Here is a 19,689-nt window from a genome sequence, read left to right on the forward strand (position 1 = left end):
ACATAAACTTTATCAAAACTTTCCATGAATCTAAAAAACCTCTGACAAAGTAGAATAATGAACCAAAATTCATGCAACTGATCCTATATAGTTAAAAAACGGCTCTGATGATGATGTGGTTTGATATACACGTGTATATCAATTTTGACACAAGCAGCAAAAAAAAAAAAAAAAAGTTTCCACTTGGAAAAGAAAATCATCATCATTTTTAGCTCCTTCTATAAAACTATTTTATTCATTTCAGTAATAGTCAAAAGCAAAAGATAGAGCCCATCCTAATTCATCTCATTACCAAATATTTCTAGACATAAACGCCCCAGATGCCCTGGTATTTCAAATTCAAAAAGTTGTCTACGATCTATACAAGCCCCAGGGCTATTTCTTCAAGAGCCATCTGGTATAATATATTTTGTAATTATTAACAAAAATAGGCCACCAAACTTAGGAGATCCTTATGAACCTGACCCATAACTAGCTACACTCTAGGATAAGGGCCACAAAATGAGGCTGTACCAAGAAAATAGCCCCATGACAATGGCCTAACAGGTCATTGGAACTATTCTCAGTTTCATTGTGCTGAGTACATGCTATGCCCATTTCTGGCCATTGTCATGATTAGGTTTCTTTACTTGGTAATCTAATGTACTAAAAATGGTGAAAAACAACCATAATTGGGGGTGATGCAAAATCCCCAAAATTCTGAATTAACCAAATGGAATCCACATCTATAGGGTACAACACAAAGAATGATTGTTGTTCCTCTCAACCCCAGAATCTGTACATAACCTCATGGAAGAATAACGAAAGTTAAGGAAAACAAAAAGATCTGCTTGAAAAAAATGTAGAGAACAAGAAATTGAAAGCACAATATGACTTCACGTTTTGTTTTTTCAACTTTGAACAACACCGATCTTGCAAATGGGGCAAGAATTCTTTCGCAAAAGCCACTGCTTTATGCATTGCAGATGGTAGTCATGTCCACAGTCTAGCTTTCCCAAGTCATCATCTTCTTCATATTCTTCCTGGATGCACCAAAACTGTGAGCATCTCTCTCTCTCACACACACACACACAAAAAAGATATGAACTGATTTGCACAAGCATGTTTTGTCACAAAATGCATAGGATAAACAAGTTCAAGTGACTAGTGAAAGCAAGTAGTATGAAGAGAAATTCTAGTATATTTGGAGGTAAAGAAGAACCACCTGACATATAGAACATTTGTTCTCTCCTTCACAGAGAAACTGTGATAGGGAAGTGTTCAAGATGTTGGAGTGTTTCATTTTCCTGAGGCAGTGGACAATCTCTTCCTCTTTCAAACCTGTGTTAACATAACCAATCTTTTCCCCAAGCTCAAGCAAATCCTGTTTTTACAACATAAACAAACCAATTAGACAAAACACAAATTTCTATTAGCTTAATATGTTTTATCACCAAAAAAGTAAAACGACAACACAAAAAGGGTATATATTAAGGAAAAATATACAAAGAGACCATTTACTAATACAAGGATATCACAATCTTCCATTAGATTTCAAATCGGATAGTTGTGAGTGTATCATTGACTAGATTCCAAGTTCAAAAAAAAAATTCGCGAACTTTGTGACACACCCCAAGCCATCCAGTTTGACATCTAATGGCTAGTACTAATTGTGACCTCGTTGTACCAAAATAAATGGTCTCCTAATATACAATCCCATATATTAAAAAGAGAGACAAAAATCATAGTAATTAGTAAATGAGAGAAACAGGGTCACCCATTAAAAGCTCTCTAATCTTATCATTTCTTGTTTTGATATACCTCATATGACATGTTATCAACATCTAGTCGCCATTCTTGGTGCCGATCAAATGACTCCATTCCCAACAACAGGTTAGTCTGGAACATCACAATCTGTTGCCATTCAATTTACAAAAATATTGAGGTGGTTAGCCCAAAGCAAAACTTATATTTATTCTTCAGTCTTACATTGTTTTAAGATACTATATTTCCAATCAAAACTACTTGCGCTATAAATTGAGTTGGATTTATTTGAACATAGAAAATTTCAAACCCACATCACAGATAAACTCGCTCTTCTCTTAATTTGCATTCATATTTATAAAGGTCTTCTTTTCTCACTGTTTCAAATATACATGCAAGACCCTTTTGAACGGCTTGACTCTAGAAAGGGGTTTATCTATAAATGGGGGAACAACAGAGTTTTTGCTGCAGCTTTAGGGAGGTTTTAGGGATGCTTTGCCCAATAAGTGGAGATATAAAAGGGACACACCTGTTGGTGGAGTTGAACAAGCTGGGCAGAGAGCAAAAATGGCCCTAGTCCTAGAACTGGGTCCATCAAGATGGGGCCTTAGAATTTCAAATATGTTACATAAATTGTTTCTATAACCAAAAGAAGAAATTTAAACATCCACAGAAATATTAGAAAATTAGGTACGAGTAATTCATAGTTGCTAGGAGCTAGAGCAGGAGCAGTGGCAGGACTCAGGAGGGGAAACAAGAGGAATGGATCAACACATGCATGAAGCTGCCCAGGTCAGAAGCACATCCCCTACAATTTTTTAACTAATTTATAAATTTAAAAATAGAAACAAAGCCAAATATAGCCAAAATATATTATAAATTTTCAAATGTGCATTATTAAGTAGAAATATAGACAAACATGGCAAAAATATAATATAATAAGAAAAATAGCAAACCCTAAAAACAAAAAGAAACACTTATAAAGTTTCATCATAAATGTAAAGCCAAACTTCAAAAATAAAAACAAGAAAATGATTAAAAAGTATAACATAACTCACAAGAAATATGAAACCCTAAACATAAACAATTAAACTTACTAACCTCTAGAAAACCAATCGAAGTGGGCTTGAATCAGAACTTTCAGTTGCCAAAATCTCTCTTTTGAAACCTCTTTAATGCCCAAAACATTTTGGGTCGAATGCCTCTTGATTTCGCAAGAAACCCAAAATTTTGAATATTTCATCATTAAAAATTTTGATTGAGTTAAAACATATGCTTTTGAGGTAAAGGAATAGTTGTCTACGGTTTTGGGGGGACAAAAATGCCCCCAAATACAATTTCCCCCCTCTTCAAGGGGGGCAAATGACATTTTTGGCCCTTTTGGTGAGGGAAATTTTGGCCCTCACAAAAGGACCCTGAGCAGACTGGGCGTCAGCCAAAGCGATTCCCCGAGCGACTAGTCGGCCTCCCAAGCTCACCGCCCCGCACTAGGCGCATGCGCCCAGGTGATGGCGCCTACCAAGGCAGTTCCCTGGGCAACTAGCCAGTCACCTAGGGTCACCACCCGTCAAGGCCCAGTGCGGTGTAGTGAGGCTTCCCAACCGCCTTGCCGGCCACGCATGTGCTTGGGGAGCCCCAACAAGGGTTTTTATGTTGGATTATTTTACAAGTTTGCCAGCCCTCTCTCTCTGTCCCCTATTGAAACCCTTCCTCTTTCTCCCTCTACCCTTTCACCCCTCTTTCCTCTCACACGGCATTTCTTCTCTTTCCACTCTCTCAACAATTCTCCCTCATCAATGTGCACCTCCCACTCTCCTTTTCGCCAATCTGCTTTGAGCCTCCACTCTCTCTCTCCAAGCAAGAGCATGTTGAACGAACCCAAAAGATGATATAGAAGAGGGTGTAAGACAAAACCGCGGAGACCCATATCTTACAAATGTCATCATCTTTGCCATTCCTCTCTCTCCCTTTTTCCATCAAGATCGCTCTCCCTATATCTCACATCTTCTCTCTCTATGTTTCACCATTCCATCACCCCTCTCTATCTCTTGCTGTAACTTTCAAAGTTTGAATCCCATATTCAAGAACCACAAATCTACCAAAGTTCAAATCAATATTTGAAAATCAACTTGGCTAAGGTATTTGGCCCTTGACCGAGCCGAGTCACTCGGGCAAGTCTGAGCACCTCACCCCAGTCCAGCCCCAGTTTAAAAAAATAAAAAAGAATAAAAAAAATTAGGAAAAATTTCGTACAAACAAAAATAAAAAAGAGTAAAAAAAATTAGGAAAAATTTCGTACAAACCCCTAATTCCCCATCTTATTTCACAGTAAACCCTCCTTCTATTTTTCTTTCAAGCGGCATAAAAAAACCCCTCAAGTATTTCATTGTATCCCCTCATCTCTTCTCTCCCACGTTTATTCACTTTTGGCCACAAAAACTAGCTCCAACAAGTTATTTTATTCCATCTCAATCCAAAAGCCTTTTTAACCCTATTTTGCACTTTCAATACCTAAGTGATTGAGATGGAATAAAACAATTTGTTGGGGCTAGTTTTTGTGGCCAAAAGTGAATAAACGTGGGAGAGAAGAGATGAGGGGTTATGGTGAAATACTTGAGGGTTTTTTTATGCCACTTGAAAGAAAAATAGAAGGAGGGTCTACTGTGACATAAGATGGGGAATTAGGGGTTTGTACAAAATTTTCCCAAAAAATTAATAGATATAAATATAACCCTCACTTTGCTTCAAGCCAACGTCAAATGGTGTTTTCGTTTGTATCTCTTCTCTTAGAATGCCTCTTTGTGAGGGGTCTTGGGTTCGATCCCTCATCCGGTACTTTTTTTTTAATTCCCGTTCATAAAAATTAGAAAAAATATAAAGAAAGGCAAGGCCTTGGTGGGATTCAAACGTACTATAGAGAAAAATTAACATACGTACTATCTGGCATGCCCTTTGAGTGTTTTGAATTCGAAATGATACATTATTCTACATAACCAAAAAAATCAACGTACAACAAAACTCACCTCGCCCTATGGGCAAGGTCGAGTAAATCGGATGAATCCAAATGGACTCAATCATGTCAAGATACATTGGTTCAAATCATATAATGCTACCATAAAAGGACTGGAACCATAAATATCTTGTTTCCTAAGGTCTGTGTTGTTCCATTCTTTGCAAACACCGGAGGATCTCTTTTTAGAATGCGGAATAAATATCAGATGAAGCTGGATGGTTATGTATCTATTACAAATTTGGGTTTCAAATTAGGGCCGCCAATCAATTACTATTTATCTAAGCCCACATATCCATCTCCATAATGCTTTAAGTGTTCCTTCATTTGGGTTTAACCTTCTCTCTATTAACAAACTCACATTTCTCAACCTTGCCCATGATTCTTGTGTTTTCCAAGACCATTCCAAGAAGATCACGATTGGAGTGGCTAAACAACATGGTGGTCTCTAATATTTTCATGCTTTTGACATTCCTAGTATTGCTCTCTCAACAAACTTGCTAGTTTTGATGCCTGACATTCACAACTAGGCCTTGTCTCTTCAAGAAGAATAAACACTTTGTCTAAGACTGTTGGCATTACAACCAAGTCAAACGTTGTGTACACACACATATATATATATATATATATATATATATATATATATGGGAAAAGATGGGATTAGCCCACTAGCTCATATGACCATATGAGCCCAACGTCCCAGATTGATTCTAAGCCGATCTGACTATCACGGATGTCCGATAGTGTTTGAATTTTAGTTTTTCTTCTACAAATCCAAATCACTTGAAATTTTAGACGTGTGATCGTAAAAAATAGGTGAATCTTCGAAAAATATCAAAAAAATATTTTACATGAAATAAATTGACCAAAATACGCCTGAAATGCTTTGGGGGTATTTTGGTTATTTTTCTTTCACGAATAAATTGTTTTATATTTTTATTAGTTACGCCTTGATGAGAAGAACACACACCTAAAATTTCAAGTGATTTGGACATGAACAAAAATAAATAAAATTCCAGCACGACCAGACATCTGTGATCGTCAGATCGGCCCAGATTTAATCTGGACCGTTGGGCTCATATGTTTATATGAGCTAGTGGGCTAATTCCATCTTTTCCCATATAGAAATATATATATATATATATATATATATATATATATATATTTTTTTTTTTTTTTTTTTTTTTTTTTTTTTTTTTTTGGTATACATCTAAACATTACTTGGTCTATAACTTTTGACTTGGTGTACATAACTTTTGACTTGGTATACATAACTTTTGACTTGGTATATAACTTTTGACTTCGATGTACATCTAATTGTCCCCCTCAAGTTGGAGTGTGAATATCAAGAACACACAACTTGCGGATTAGAGTATTGAACTGATCATTGCCCTACGGTTGAGTGAAAATGTCGGCAACTTGATGAGATGCATGGATGTATGAAAGGTTGTAGGAGGCCTTCTCAAATTTTATCTCTGAAAAAGTGGCAGTCAATTTCTATGTGTTTTGTGCGCTCGTGGAATACTGGGTTGGCAAGTTTGGCCCCAAACAGCCCCATGTCTTCTAAGATCTCACGTGTATAAACAAATACCATTGCGAAAGCAAGCGACCTCAACGCCAAGGAAGTATTTCAAAAGACCAAGGTCTTTAATATGAAACCAGTGATGGAAAAATTCTTCGAGTCTATCAATAGCATTTGTATTATTTCCAGTAATAAGAATGTCATCCATATATACAAGGACCACAGTAAACTCATTTAGGGCTTAAAGAGTAACGAGAGAATAGTCAGCCTTGGATTGTGTAAAACCAGCATCTTTAAGAGTAGTTGAAAACTTAGCAAACCACTGTCGGGACGCCTGTTTGAGATCATAAAGAGACTTGTGAAGACAACAAACACACGTCTCCCCTTGTCTTGAAAAATTGAGAGGGATAGTCATGTATACTTCTCATTTCAAGTCCCCATGTAAGAAGGTGTTTTGGACGTCGAATTGATGTAAGGGCCAGTGTCGTATTCGTATAGAAGTAAGAGCTTAGGCAGCGTACAATGACTAACTTTGCGATTGGAGCAAACGTTTCATGGTAGTCAAGACCTTTTTATTATAACCTTTGACAACCAGTCGAGCCTTGTAACGCTCAAATGAGTCATCAGAGCCTTGTAAACCTCTATATATATCTCCTCTCAAAGTAATGAAGAAAATACAAGTTTTTCCCATTCAAGAGCCAATTGTATTCTTAAGCACAATTTGCTCTGTTGCGTGATTTTTTTTCTTGGGTTTTATATGACTCATGCAAATCTCAGAGGATGCACTAATCGTTTATATTCCTTAAGAGTTATGGCCTTTTGCAGAATGATAACAGCTCATCTCATCTCTTCTCAAGATCCTGCTTCACTATAGAAGTTCAATGCCTCAAGACCCAAGCCTTAGCTTATCTCTGCTCATGCCTGGGAACCCACTATTGACCAAACCCTCTAGAACACCCTATTTTCCCTCTCCTACTAAAACCACCATTTCAAAAACCCGCTAATTTGAGAACGAGAAAAAATAAAACAACCCAAGTTTACATGGTTGGATCTTGAAGCTTTGCTTTCAAAGGAGGATTTTGTGGGAAAGAATGAGGGGTTCTTGAATTTCGCTTCAAAATTTGGCTTTGAAGCGAGACCGAGGACATTTACCCAAAAAAGAGGAGACAGAGGACAGGGGGAGCAAGAGAAAGAGGTTTAGTGATAGAGAGAACAATGTATCTAGACAACCTCACTCTATGGGCGAGCCGAGTTTTGTTGTATGCTGATTTTTTTGGTTCTATAAAACAATGTATCATTTCAAATTCAAACACACTTAAAAGACATGTCGGGTAGAGCATACATTCCATTCACTCTATAGTGGGGGTTCGAATCCCACCAAGGCCCTGCCTTTCTTTATTTATTTTTTCTATTTTTTTATAAACAGAAGTTTAAAAAAAAAGTGCCATATGAGGGATTGAACCCAAGACCCTCACAAAGAGGCATCTTAAGAGCAGAGATGCAAACCACCACACCATTTGATGTTGGCTCCAAGCAAAGTAAAATGCTATATTATATCAATTAAATTTTATTTTATTTTTTAAAACTAGGGCTTGCCTCAAGTGAATTACACGAACTCGCCCAAGGAACTCAGCTCGGCCAAGGGCCATGTACCTTGGCCACGTCAATTTTCAAAACACTGAGAAAGAGAATAAAGAAGTAGAGAACAAAAGGACTTGTGGGGTTTAATGGGTAGAGAGAAAGCGCGAAGTTGGCTTTCTAAAGAGAGAGAGTAGGAGGGGAAGAGAGAGATCAGATAATAGAGAGAGAGAGAGAAGAGAGAAGAGAGAAGAGAGAAGAGAGGGACTTATGGGTTTTTGTGGGTAGAGAGAGATCGAGAGATTCTTTATTCAGCTGTGCACTAAAGACACAAGAGGGAGAGAGGAAGGGGTAAAAAGGAATTTTAAGAAGGGTTAAGAAAAAATACACCGTAACATGGTGTATTGAAAATGAACAGGACATTCCCCAAAAGTAATTAGTTATTAATTAAATTTGTATTTTATTAATAAAAATATTTTTATTTCCTTTGAGGTGTAGTTATGCAACAATTATCCCCCCAAAATAATAGAATATGATAGGAAATAAGATTATAAAAATCTATTATATATACAATTTCATACTTTATAACATCCAAAAACACTAGAGAGAGAGAGAGAGAGAGAGAGAGATAGAGAATATGATAGGAAAGAATATCCAAATCAATCATCTTCTTGTTTGCCCCTTTGAGTGGCATGGACAGTTCCTAAAAGGTAGGGATCAAGATCGCATGGAGATCCCTATCCTGGAGAGCTCTGAAGAAAGATCGTGGAGCTGGATGAGCTCCTAAGTTGAGCACTCCCAGCAACTATAGAGTAATCAATATGATATTTGCTAAAGTTCATATCAAAATCACTACATTATATAACTACAAAAGAATTATTAAACAATTCCAAGAAATAAGATGATTATTTGGTCATAGAGGCAACACAATCAATAATATCAATATTAAGGAACACAAATATATGACAGAAACAGTGACAAGGGTCAGAAAACATGCCGATAGGAACAAGGCTGCATCTTTTCTGTCAACTCAAGTGTTTAGATGAAATAATAATAGTTGCTGCATATGTCTCTAAAAGTTTAAAGGGTAAATGACAAAAATATCCTTTTTTTTTAAAAAGGTTACATAGGAATTGAACTTGAAACATTGTGCTATGAAAACCCAGCCTCTACCGTCTTTACCCATGCCCAGCTCACTTTGATAGGCACATTCAACACTATAACAAAAGGACTTACACAAAAAACTAAACTGGAATTCTGACCGCCCAAATTCTCTCCATGAAGCACTACCATTTAGCAAAAGGCAAGCCAAGCAGTCATCAACTGACTGCAAAGGCATGTCCAACAAATATCAACTCACTATTGTAATCCACATGGCAGCACCAGGCTACTTCGTATGACAGAGCACATATACTCCAACCGAACCTTCTAAATTGTACAGGTTCTCACTCCTTGGCCTTGAAAAGCGCCAATATCTGTATCAAGAGTACACAGAAAGCTAAATACCCTTTCATATCTCCACAGGCTTGCTCAAATAAACTCAAACCTCTCCTAATTGCGCTTCATCAGCGTTCTATGTCCAGACATTCTTCTACCACAATTAATACCCTTGGGAAGCTTCAAAGGGATTTCATTTGAAGCAGTCAGTATAATGAAAGAACCTAAACCTAGTCAACTAGATTATTATCTTCAAACCCAAAAGTGAAGTTGGACTTGGCATCAACCGGAACAAGGAGATCAACATGGCCTTGTGGGTGAAGCTTGGGTAGGAGTTGACGAGTGAGAAACATTTGACTGAGGCTGAAAAAAAAATTTACCTTTGGAGAAATCACCTTTGGAATTCTAAAGCAACAATGAGAAATTTATGGGCTTGGTAAGGCATAAATGACAATTCCGATCATAGAATATAGCCATCAAGTGGGTGAAATTTTGGGGTGCAAGAAATCATATGGATGCCTACTGAAAATGGTGACTACGAGGTAATTAGAGAAAATGGGATTAGAAATCATATTCTAAAGGCCATATGGAAGAGCCCAATTCACCCCAGGGCCTATTTTTGGCCTACTAAAATAGGCTTATCACTAATGATAGAATCCAAAGATGGGGTCTCCAATTGGACAACAATTGCAATATGTGTAGAACTGAGAGTGAGAGCAATGAGCACATACCACTCGTGATTTTGTGCATCACATTCATCAAACAGTTTTGTGGAAGTTCATTACTAATTTACTAGGTGGCTCAAGTACCCAAAGCATTCTAGCAAACTAGCTCAAACAAACAAGCACGTTGATAAAATAGCAAATATCTCTCTCCCTTCCATAACCAGGGTGACAGAAAGAAAAGAACCACGGTAAGTTCTTGCTATTAGCACAAGAAGTCCTTGAAAGCTAAAACAAGTCTTTTATGGCGTTGGGTAGCTGAACAAGTGATCAAATGTAGTTTTTAATAAATTTTGTTAGAAACTATAGGTGAAAAAAAAAAAAAAAGAGATGGCAAAAGAAAGATAATAGTTAGAAAGACTGGAATTAAATGCAGCATATAGATCAGTATGGGGGATAATATAGATTATTAGGTTTCTCTTCTTTAGGACTAAATCCCTACAGAAGAGCACAGTAACAGATCAAATTCATCAGAAGAAAAATAATGGGAAACAGGGGGATGAAGGATTAGGAGGAAGTGAGATATGGTTATCTTTCTCTTTTGGCAGGCAATTGACGGGTATCAATTCTTATCAAGCAACTCAAAACTCTAAGTGGGAGATAAAAGCTGAGTAGAATGAAAGTGAATGGTGAGGAGGAAAGGAAGGCATGTGGGCTCAGACAATAGAGAAATTAAATATCCTCAAATACATGAGTAAGTAACGGGGCAAAGAAGAAAGATGGTGGTACAAAAAGTAAAGGGGCAAAGAAGAATGATGGTGGTACAAAACTGCTGTGTGGTCAAACAGGCTCACAGTATCTTGAGAGGGAATAACCAGGTTGTAGAGGAAGTATCACTACATTTCTAGAGATTGCCAGAGAAATCAATTGAGCCGAAAAGGGGTTTTGATCAAAGAGAGATGCAGATGAGAGTCTTTGATCTTCCAATACACGTTTGGAACAAACATGTCTTACTATGTGAAATGTTTTTGGTAGGATTACACGGGTTGATGAGTTCATCATCATAATCATCATCATCCGAGTCTTATCTGACTATTTGGGTCCGGCTAAACAAATCTTATTCCACCATTCACCTCTATCAAGGGCCATACCCTCAGTCATACCATAAGTCACCATAACTCCGCCATGGCTAATCCCAAGCCAGTGATGACGGTCCCAAACCCAGAGAAAGGAGGAGGGTTTGTTAGGTTGGCAGCTTGTGTAAAAAATTTCCACATCCATCCGGATTGATGAATTTACCCACTGAAAATTAATTATCACAAGACCATCAGACAAAACAAGGGAACTGCAATAAAAGTTTTTCCATATCTTGGCTAATGTCCACAAAAGAAATGACAAGCTCAATTTGAATACCATGGACTAAGGGACTTTCCCTAACAAGGATGACAGTAGTAATACCATGGTGGATTTCTTCAAAAGCGTATATATAGAAGAGACTATTGTCAGCCCTACCATGGATTAGTTGGATCTTGAGAGGAGGGATAGCTCAAATACAATATAATCAAGAGACCGTTGTCAAAATGGGAATGTAACATGCAAGTATAAGCACGGTCAAGAATAAGGCGCTGAGCTAAGGAAAAATGTCTAGGAGCTCTTTATCAGGTGTTTCTGGGGATCATCAAAAGTAACATGTGCATGTCTTGATGAACTTTCAAAGAACAATAGGACATTGGAGGGACATGGAGAAAAGAAAAACCATATTAAAAGGCAAGGGGATTTTGACATCACAGACTTTGGACCTACATTCTTGGTTGAAAACCTTTACAAAACTGTAGCAACCAAAGTTATTTTTAGAAAAAAAGACTAACTTATGCTCCTTATCACCTCCTTCTGCTTCTTCTTTTTTTTCTTTTGATAATTTGCCCTCTTTAATTTGGATAGCTCACCAATAGGTTTCGAACTTGGGATGTATTGCTGCAATTGTCAACACCACAAATCAATCAAGCCAAAACCCCGAAATATGAATACTCTAACCATAGGAGAGTTTTGGTAAGGAAGGTAGATTCTTGAAGGGCACTTGGTTACTCGGGAAGTTATCAAATATAGACTTAGGTATAAGAATCCAAATAATGGTTTTCGACTTAATCAGAATTATCACATGGATTAGAAACTTCCTTACATGTGTTGGCTTTGAGGAGAAAATAAATTCTTGGATCCATTCATGTTTCAATTCTTAATTTAAAATCAAGATTATCGGGAAGGGAAAAGTTCATATAGAGCCGAGGCTCTAAACAATCAAATTCGAGCCTACCTCAAAAATTTCACTAGAAGAGGTTGTTTTGATGCCCAAATATCCTCAAATTGATCATCTCAACATCTTGATGCATGGACATGAGAAAAAAATGGATTTAAGTTTTGGAAAAGTGTATTTTGTAATGCACTTTTGGACTGTCAATTTTCAAGTATTCATAGATCTGTCGATCTACACAATTTTTTAAGTTTTAAACTCTATAAATAAAAATGAAAATATATTTTAAGGCTATCACAAAGATTTCCAGCATTGAAACCACATTTCTCGACACTATTTGAAGGTAGGCTCTAATTTGTTTGTTTAGAGCCTAGGCTCTATACAAACCACACCCTATCGGGAATTGCAAAGGCTACATTAAGAAGGCAAGGAACCTAAGATAAAGTGACCCACTATCTCCTTTTTGTTCCCTATCATCACAGGTGAAATTTAGGTAAGGTGTCAACCTCAAAGAATCAAAGTAAGGTGCACCTCCAAACCTTGCCAAAAAATGTATTTCTAGCACCGGAAACCTGTCATTGGCCTGAAAATCTATTTCCATTCCTAATTATGAAATTAAAAGCTTCAAAAATGGTGCAAACAGAATACATCTATGGGCACTTGAAAAATCTTGAAAATGGACAAACGGTCCAGATAACTTGCTATAAGATGCACTGCTTTTAAAACTGGAAATCCTTCTTTTGTTCATAACCATACATCTTGAGGTTGAGATTATTAATTGGAGGAATTTTCAGCATCAAAACAACCATTTCCAGTGAGTTTTTGACGTTTGTCTTACTTTTATAGATAATGTTGGTGCCTTATATAAACTTCTTCCTTCTTGTAAATCTTCCTTTAATGCTTGAATTGGTAAAACTAGTGCAAACTTACAAAAGCCAAGCGTTGAACCAGTTAAGTCATACTAATAGCTGATATCTTGACATACCTGTTATATAAAAGTGATCCCCATGCCACTATTACAGCTTGGTTTTTCTTATATCATCCTAATGGTCCCATATATATTTACTTCCGGTCCGCTTGTCAGAATTGGAGACTAAGAAAATCAAATATAGCAAACCAGGAAAACAATATCAAGAACCAACAGAAGCACAATGCCAGAAACGTTATTTAGATGGAATTTATTGAAAAACATATGCAAAAGAAGGGAGCCCTGTCTTTGGCCTAAGAAATGCATTTGGGTAACCCAATTTCTAAATCGAAAGAGTATTGAGACCCAGAAAGGAAAACTAATCAACAAACAAATAGAAGAAATGCTTGAGTATAACTTAGGACTTGCACCTCTGCAAATGCTCCAGAAGAGCGTTGTGATCCTCGAAGGTGACGGTAATTTCTCACAGGTATCACATCTGGCATAGGATGTTGCATTTCATATGGGGAAGGGGAATTCAAATCAGAGCTTGGTTCGGAGATATCTATTCGCCGAGGAACACAAGGGCGCTGTAAATACAAAGAGAAAAGAAAAAGGAATTAGAAACAAAAACCAATGGTCCCTTTTGCCTTTGCATGGTAGAAAAATATCAAAGCGGTGCATGAAAAGAAAATTAATAACCATGATTTATTATGAAAACAATAGGGTACTAGTACTGGGTTCTGTTCAATATCCATATATAACTATGATCAGGCCCACGCTGAAGGAAAGCAACCCAGTTGAAGCAATCTAAGATAAGTTAAGACCATTGGTAAAAAGTGTCATGAAAGAGACAAAGGAAATAGCTATGGAGAAAATAATAGCCAGATGAAAGGAATAACCAAAAAAACAAAAAAGCTCATGTACTGTGAGAAAGTGGTAATCCTGATGGAAAAATAATCAAACCAAGAAAACAGAAAAAAGCTCATGAAGTACCAATACAAGAAACGCACAATCTAAATAAAACAGAGGAAAAGGAAAATTGACAACCAAGAAAAGGTAAGATCCTAGCTTAGCAAAATAAAAGTTAAATTACATATTTGCAGTCAAAATAAAATAACCAAAATTTCCCCAAAACAATAAAGATACAAATAACACTAATAATAAATGACCAACAACGACTGTAATGATGATGGTGAAGCTGCAGAACTCACTTATCCTTTGAAAAAACCCACCAACAAATAAGCACCCAAAAGTGGTATAAAACAGAGGGAAAGAACCAACGGTAGTAAAACAAAACAAAAATAAAACAAGGAAAAGAAATAGAAAGCTATAGAAGCAGCATCAAATTACCTATCTGCATGTTCTCTCTTTTTCTTTAGATGCTCTCTGTATTCCCTCTCTCTCTCTCTCTCTCTCTCTCTCTCTCTCTCTCTCTCTCTCTCTCTCTCTCTCTCTCACACACACACACACACACACACACACACACACACAGATAAAGACAAAGAAACAGTGATGACTTTCTTTACTGGAAAGAAATGGAGAAGGCCATGAGAACAACAAGATACCTCCCTGTATTTCCTCTCGGAAACAGCATTTTGCTCAGCCACCAAGCTCCTCAGGCCCCTGTTCCCACCATGAACCCCCTTGTGACCCCCATTATCAGAGACAAGAACACGGCCCCTGGAAAAGACTGGATCAATGGAAGTAGCATCAGTGGAAAGAGAGATACAAGGAGGGCACCAAACATCAGAATCCACAACTTGGGTACTCTGTTTTCGCCTCGGATGAGGCTTCTTGGCACTCCTCTTTGCTTTTTTGGATTGCCAATCTGCTGAGGCTCTAACAAGGCCATGAGCCGATGTTGGATTGTAAACATCAGGCGCAGAGGAGCACCCAAGGCCCCGAAAAGAAGAAGAAGAAGAAGAGGAGTTTGGTGATGGGTTTTTTGCTCTGATGTTGTTGCTAACAGTGGTGGATGTGTTCATGAATGTAGAGAGGAGGAGAGATGAGAGAGAAGATTTGCAACCAGTTGTGGTTTCAGGGTCAAATGGAGGAGGAGGCATCTGTTCACTATGGCTTATAGTGGTTTGGTTCCATCTTCTCAATCTCCTTCTGCTCTGTGCCTTTGCTGGTGATTTGTTCTGCATGGACATGATTCAATGGCTACTGAATGCACAGTGAGGTAGAGAGAGAAAATGTACAGATTGAAGAGAGAAAAAGGGTGTAAGAGAGAAAGATTGTGCAGTAGTAATGGTGACAATAAAAGTATTTATATGTGTTCAAAGCTCATAAACAAATTCAAGTGCTTTCTTTCCCTGTTTCCTGATTCAGGATTTTTTATTAAGTGTAATATTTTACATGCACATGAACTTATTTATTTTTGTTTTTTCTTTTAGCATTTAGTTCTCCTTGTCATGGGGAGATGAGCTTTTCCCACCTGTTTTTCACTTATATCCAAGTTAACCTTGCATCATTTTTCACAAAATAAAGCCAAGTGCTTTCAAATGACAATTTAACCCCGAGGTTCTTTTCCATCCCTTTGAAGAAAGGAATTTTGGAGGCAACATACCCAAGTTATAGGATAGACAACTGAAGAAGCAAAACGGCACAGTTCAATGAAAACTGGATTAACTGCCCATTTAATCAGTTGGACTAAATGAAAAATATAAAAATAATAGTTAAAATATTAAATACATTATAAATAGATTTTTTAATTTGATTTAACTTGATGAAGAAGTCAAAACCGGCAAAATACTAATATTGACTAGATTTCGACTAAACTAGATTTTTGTTTTAGATTGGATCGACCGATACACTAGTCTATCAGGTGTTCCAGTCTGGTCAGCATAACTATGGTTTAGAAATCTCCATAGGACTATTTCCAAGTTGATTAATCTGACTCTGGCGATCGTAGGATTGAATCACACAAAATATAAAATAAAAATATTATTTCAAAAATCAGGACCAGGTGATTCCAAGTGTGTGTTTCAATAAATAGATCGCCCATCCACCGGTTCCAAATCAATCCATGCAATTTCGAATTGACTCTATGATTAACCTCCAGCCCTTCCATTTCTGAGGAGGTACATTGCAAACTAGTGTTGAACAACTCTTTGAATCTTGTTTAGTTAATTTTTAACCAGAAAATATATTAGGATCCATGAGAAAATATATTAGGATCCATGTGACTTGTCACATATATCACCTCTCACTACCTTGCAATAGACAGGGCTTAATGGAAAGAAAGGAGGCGGCCCTTTAAATTTGTTCATAGCATATCTATATTATCAAGTTTAGGGTTCACCTTGCTTATATAGTATATAATAAGATCATTTATTTTTTGTACAAACAAAAATCATTCCTAATTAGGTTAATAAGACCCGTGAATGGGCGATCATGAATCGAAGGGTGCAAATATCTTTCAATGATTTATATTGGAAGGGGAAATTTTGAAGGTGTTTGTACTTTGTACCACACTTAAGCCCTTCTAAACAATATGACTTTGTAAAAAAAACAAAATTGTCCAAAATAGCCCTCAATAGTTTAGGTGTTTTTGTTATCAATTCTTTTTGCAAATTACTTTATGTATTGTTTTGGTGCAACTAATTGAGGGTTGTTGACCGCAAAATTTTCAAATTAATTCAAGTTGTAGAAAAAATTTAAAATAGTAAATTATAAACAATATTGATCGTATGTTTCTTTCTTCTTCTTCTTCTTTTTAATATGAAATGTTGAGAAGGTGCCTAACTATCTTTAAAACATCATGTAGACATTGTACTAAAGGAAAAAGCTTATATAGAGTGGCAATCTTTCTTTTTATAAATATAAGTATAACTAAAATAGACCGTGTAGAACATCGTAATTTTACTTCTCCAAATAAATTTGTAACTTTATAAAAATTACACCTTATACTTATCCATCTTGTTCATAATTGCAAACTTTATGTGGGCAAACAACACACGAGCATCGATGACATGAGAGTTTTGTGAACTATGTGAAAAGCAATGGTCTCATTATATTTAATCGCATAATTCAATCACGGTGTTAAATTAAACTTTACTTGAATTAATTGATTGAATCTTGGGTGGCAACTTAGCCAAATAAAAAAATAACCCAAAAAATATATATATATATATTTATATAAATGTCCATTTTTAAGATGGAACGTAATAAAGGGGGAATCCAACCAAAACAATATCAACAAAATCCAAGGGGAGAGATGAGTCGTGAATAAAGGGGGCCAAAAGATTTCCTGCTCTTGGGGAAGGATTCTATCCACTTACTCCCTCGGTAAAACACGTGCTTGGCTTACTTTTTAGATTTTAAAATTTGGGGATCTAATCTTTACGACCTATAAAATAATCTCAGCAAAAAAGAAAAAGAATAGAAATAACCTCTCTATATACTAGAAAAAATTACTCTCTAAAGATTGAATAGAAATCATCTAAACTTTAAAAGGCTAGATCTCAATACAAAACTCAAAATTCAAACTTTTATTTTAAAAATAATTATCAATAAATTTTTACATGGTTTCAAAAATTATAGACTGGAAAAGTAGGGCAAACTTTGTATGCTTCCCCTACAACATGGAAGTTCTATCATCCCCCTTATCCGACTGTCCATTCTGAATGGAGGGCTAAGATTGTCCCAATCACAATATCACGTCTCTGACTATTTTATTTTTAATTTTTTTTCTATAAACTATTTTGACATCAAATTTTGGAAGTCCATTCCTCTATTTAACTCACACTAACGAAAAATATAAAAATATATTTTCAATAAAATAAGATTATCAAAATACCCTTGAAAGTTTCAAAGGGTATTTTGGTTATTATATTTTATCGAAAATTTATTTTTAATATTTTTTATAGGTGCTCCCCAATGAGAAGATGGTACGTATCAAATTTCATATTCATATAATTTGTATAAAAAAAAACTAAAAATAAAATACTTTGATACGTCGGATCTAAGATAGAATGGTGAGCGGCTCTCTTGATCGAAATTGAACAGCTGGATTGTAGGAGGAGGATAGAACTTCTATGCCGTAGGGAAAGCTTAAAACCCTGAAAAAGTAATCTAGTTATGGGTATTGATGGAGGAAGTAGATGAACAGTATCCTCCCAAAGGACGATAATACATGGGCTTGGGAACACAAGCTTGGGTAAAAAGTCACGGGAGGCAACAGTGACGTTGCATAGCAATTTGACACTGACTCTTTATCCAATAATAGCTTTTTGAAAGGAAAAAAATGGCACTAACCCTACGACTTTCCCTCTTGTCCACTTCATTCGTTTGTCCTTTTTTTATTTTTTACATGAATTGTTGTGTCTGAAAGCAATATTCTATGGTTGAAAAACAAGCAACATTTACCCAAAATAATTTTAAAAAAAAAACTTACTATGAGATATGGACCTAGTGCCTCCCCCTTCACCACTCCAATATGGTGCAATCATTATTCTAAGACTAGGATCAAAAGGTTGGATCACCTTTCCTACTAGACCAATTCAGATCACGGATTTGGGCTGGATAGGACTAATTCTCTTATGTGAGAATTGATTTAAAATTAAGTATAATAATAATGCATTTTAAATTTAATAAAAACAAAAAATAAAACAAGAAAAATGAAAAAGTGGGTACCAAACCGTATGGAGCTCTATAACATAATCATGTGAGTTTAAGAAACGTACCAATTCTTGGTTATAATAAGAAGGTCTCATAGATTCTTGATCTGAAGCAATGATTCTCGATCCCAATCAATGATTTTTAAATTATTGGGTGTAACTATTGCCATCCTTTATACTCAACCAAATGCATTTTATTCGTTTGTTATTTTTAATGGGATATATTAGTAAGTTTTTTCTTCTATAACTTCTACCAAAATAAACCCTTCCAAATGAGCAAACTTAAGGACTCTTCTTCTCATGATGTAATTACTAAAACATCCTCACATGGTGGGCCTCCCACCATCATTGATTCAAATGTGTACCCATTTTTACATGGGGGGAGGTTTTGTATAAGGTTGCCTCCTTATACTGTAAAAGTCAGGTGCACGTATAAAATTTACTTAGAGATGTCGTTTCGGCGTCAAAATTCTTATGATGGCTTCAAAATCTCTTTTTAAATTTAGTTAAAAAATTTTAAATTTTAAAAAATAGTACAGATCGAAAAAATTAATAAACAATAGAAAATCTTGAAAACAGGCAATCCAGATGACATTTTACTAAATGTACTATTTTTTAAACTTGGAATTCTGTTTTTTCTTCATCTCCATTCATCTCAAGGTCTAGATGATCAGTTGGAGGGTTCTACTATGTTGGAACACTATCTACTGTAGGATTTTTGAAATGCACCATTCCTCAACAGTATAAGGTTGCAACCTTATACAAACTTTTTCCTTTTTACATTCCTAGTTGAATTTCACTACTTTAGGTTATAGATACAAAATTTGGATGAAAATAAGATTCAAAACAAGGTAAAAGCAGGAGAAGCAGGGATGGTTTGCTCCCATTTTGAACGGTGATGACTGTTATATTGAGAAAATGGAAATTTACTAAAAAAACACAAAAAAATGGAGTCAAA

At 36.1% G+C, this 19,689-nt stretch overlaps 1 protein-coding gene across 2 annotated transcripts; it reads right to left on the reverse strand.

Moving 5' to 3' along the window:
• Positions 1-671: 671 nt before the first annotated feature.
• LOC105420593 (uncharacterized) lies at positions 672-15,426 on the reverse strand. 2 transcript variants are annotated; one of them, XR_016045557.1, is made up of 6 exons: positions 14,676-15,426; positions 13,539-13,697; positions 13,186-13,293; positions 1,801-1,893; positions 1,205-1,363; positions 672-1,022 (listed from the first exon to the last, which is right to left on the reverse strand). XR_016045557.1 is itself a non-coding variant. In XM_011624782.3 (5 exons), exons 1-5 carry the CDS (start codon positions 15,261-15,263, stop codon positions 891-893), a joined length of 1,131 nt encoding a protein of 376 aa, XP_011623084.1. In that variant the 5' UTR covers positions 15,264-15,426; the 3' UTR covers positions 672-890. The 2 variants fall into 2 exon arrangements, 1 of the variants encoding a protein (XP_011623084.1); XM_011624782.3 differs by lacking the exon at positions 13,186-13,293.
• Positions 15,427-19,689: the final 4,263 nt, after the last annotated feature.

This window comes from Amborella trichopoda, chromosome 12, assembly GCF_054954075.1.
Source record: "Amborella trichopoda isolate Santa Cruz 75 chromosome 12, AtrichopodaSantaCruz75HAP2 v2.0, whole genome shotgun sequence".
NCBI classification, from domain to species: Eukaryota; Viridiplantae; Streptophyta; class Magnoliopsida; order Amborellales; family Amborellaceae; genus Amborella; species Amborella trichopoda.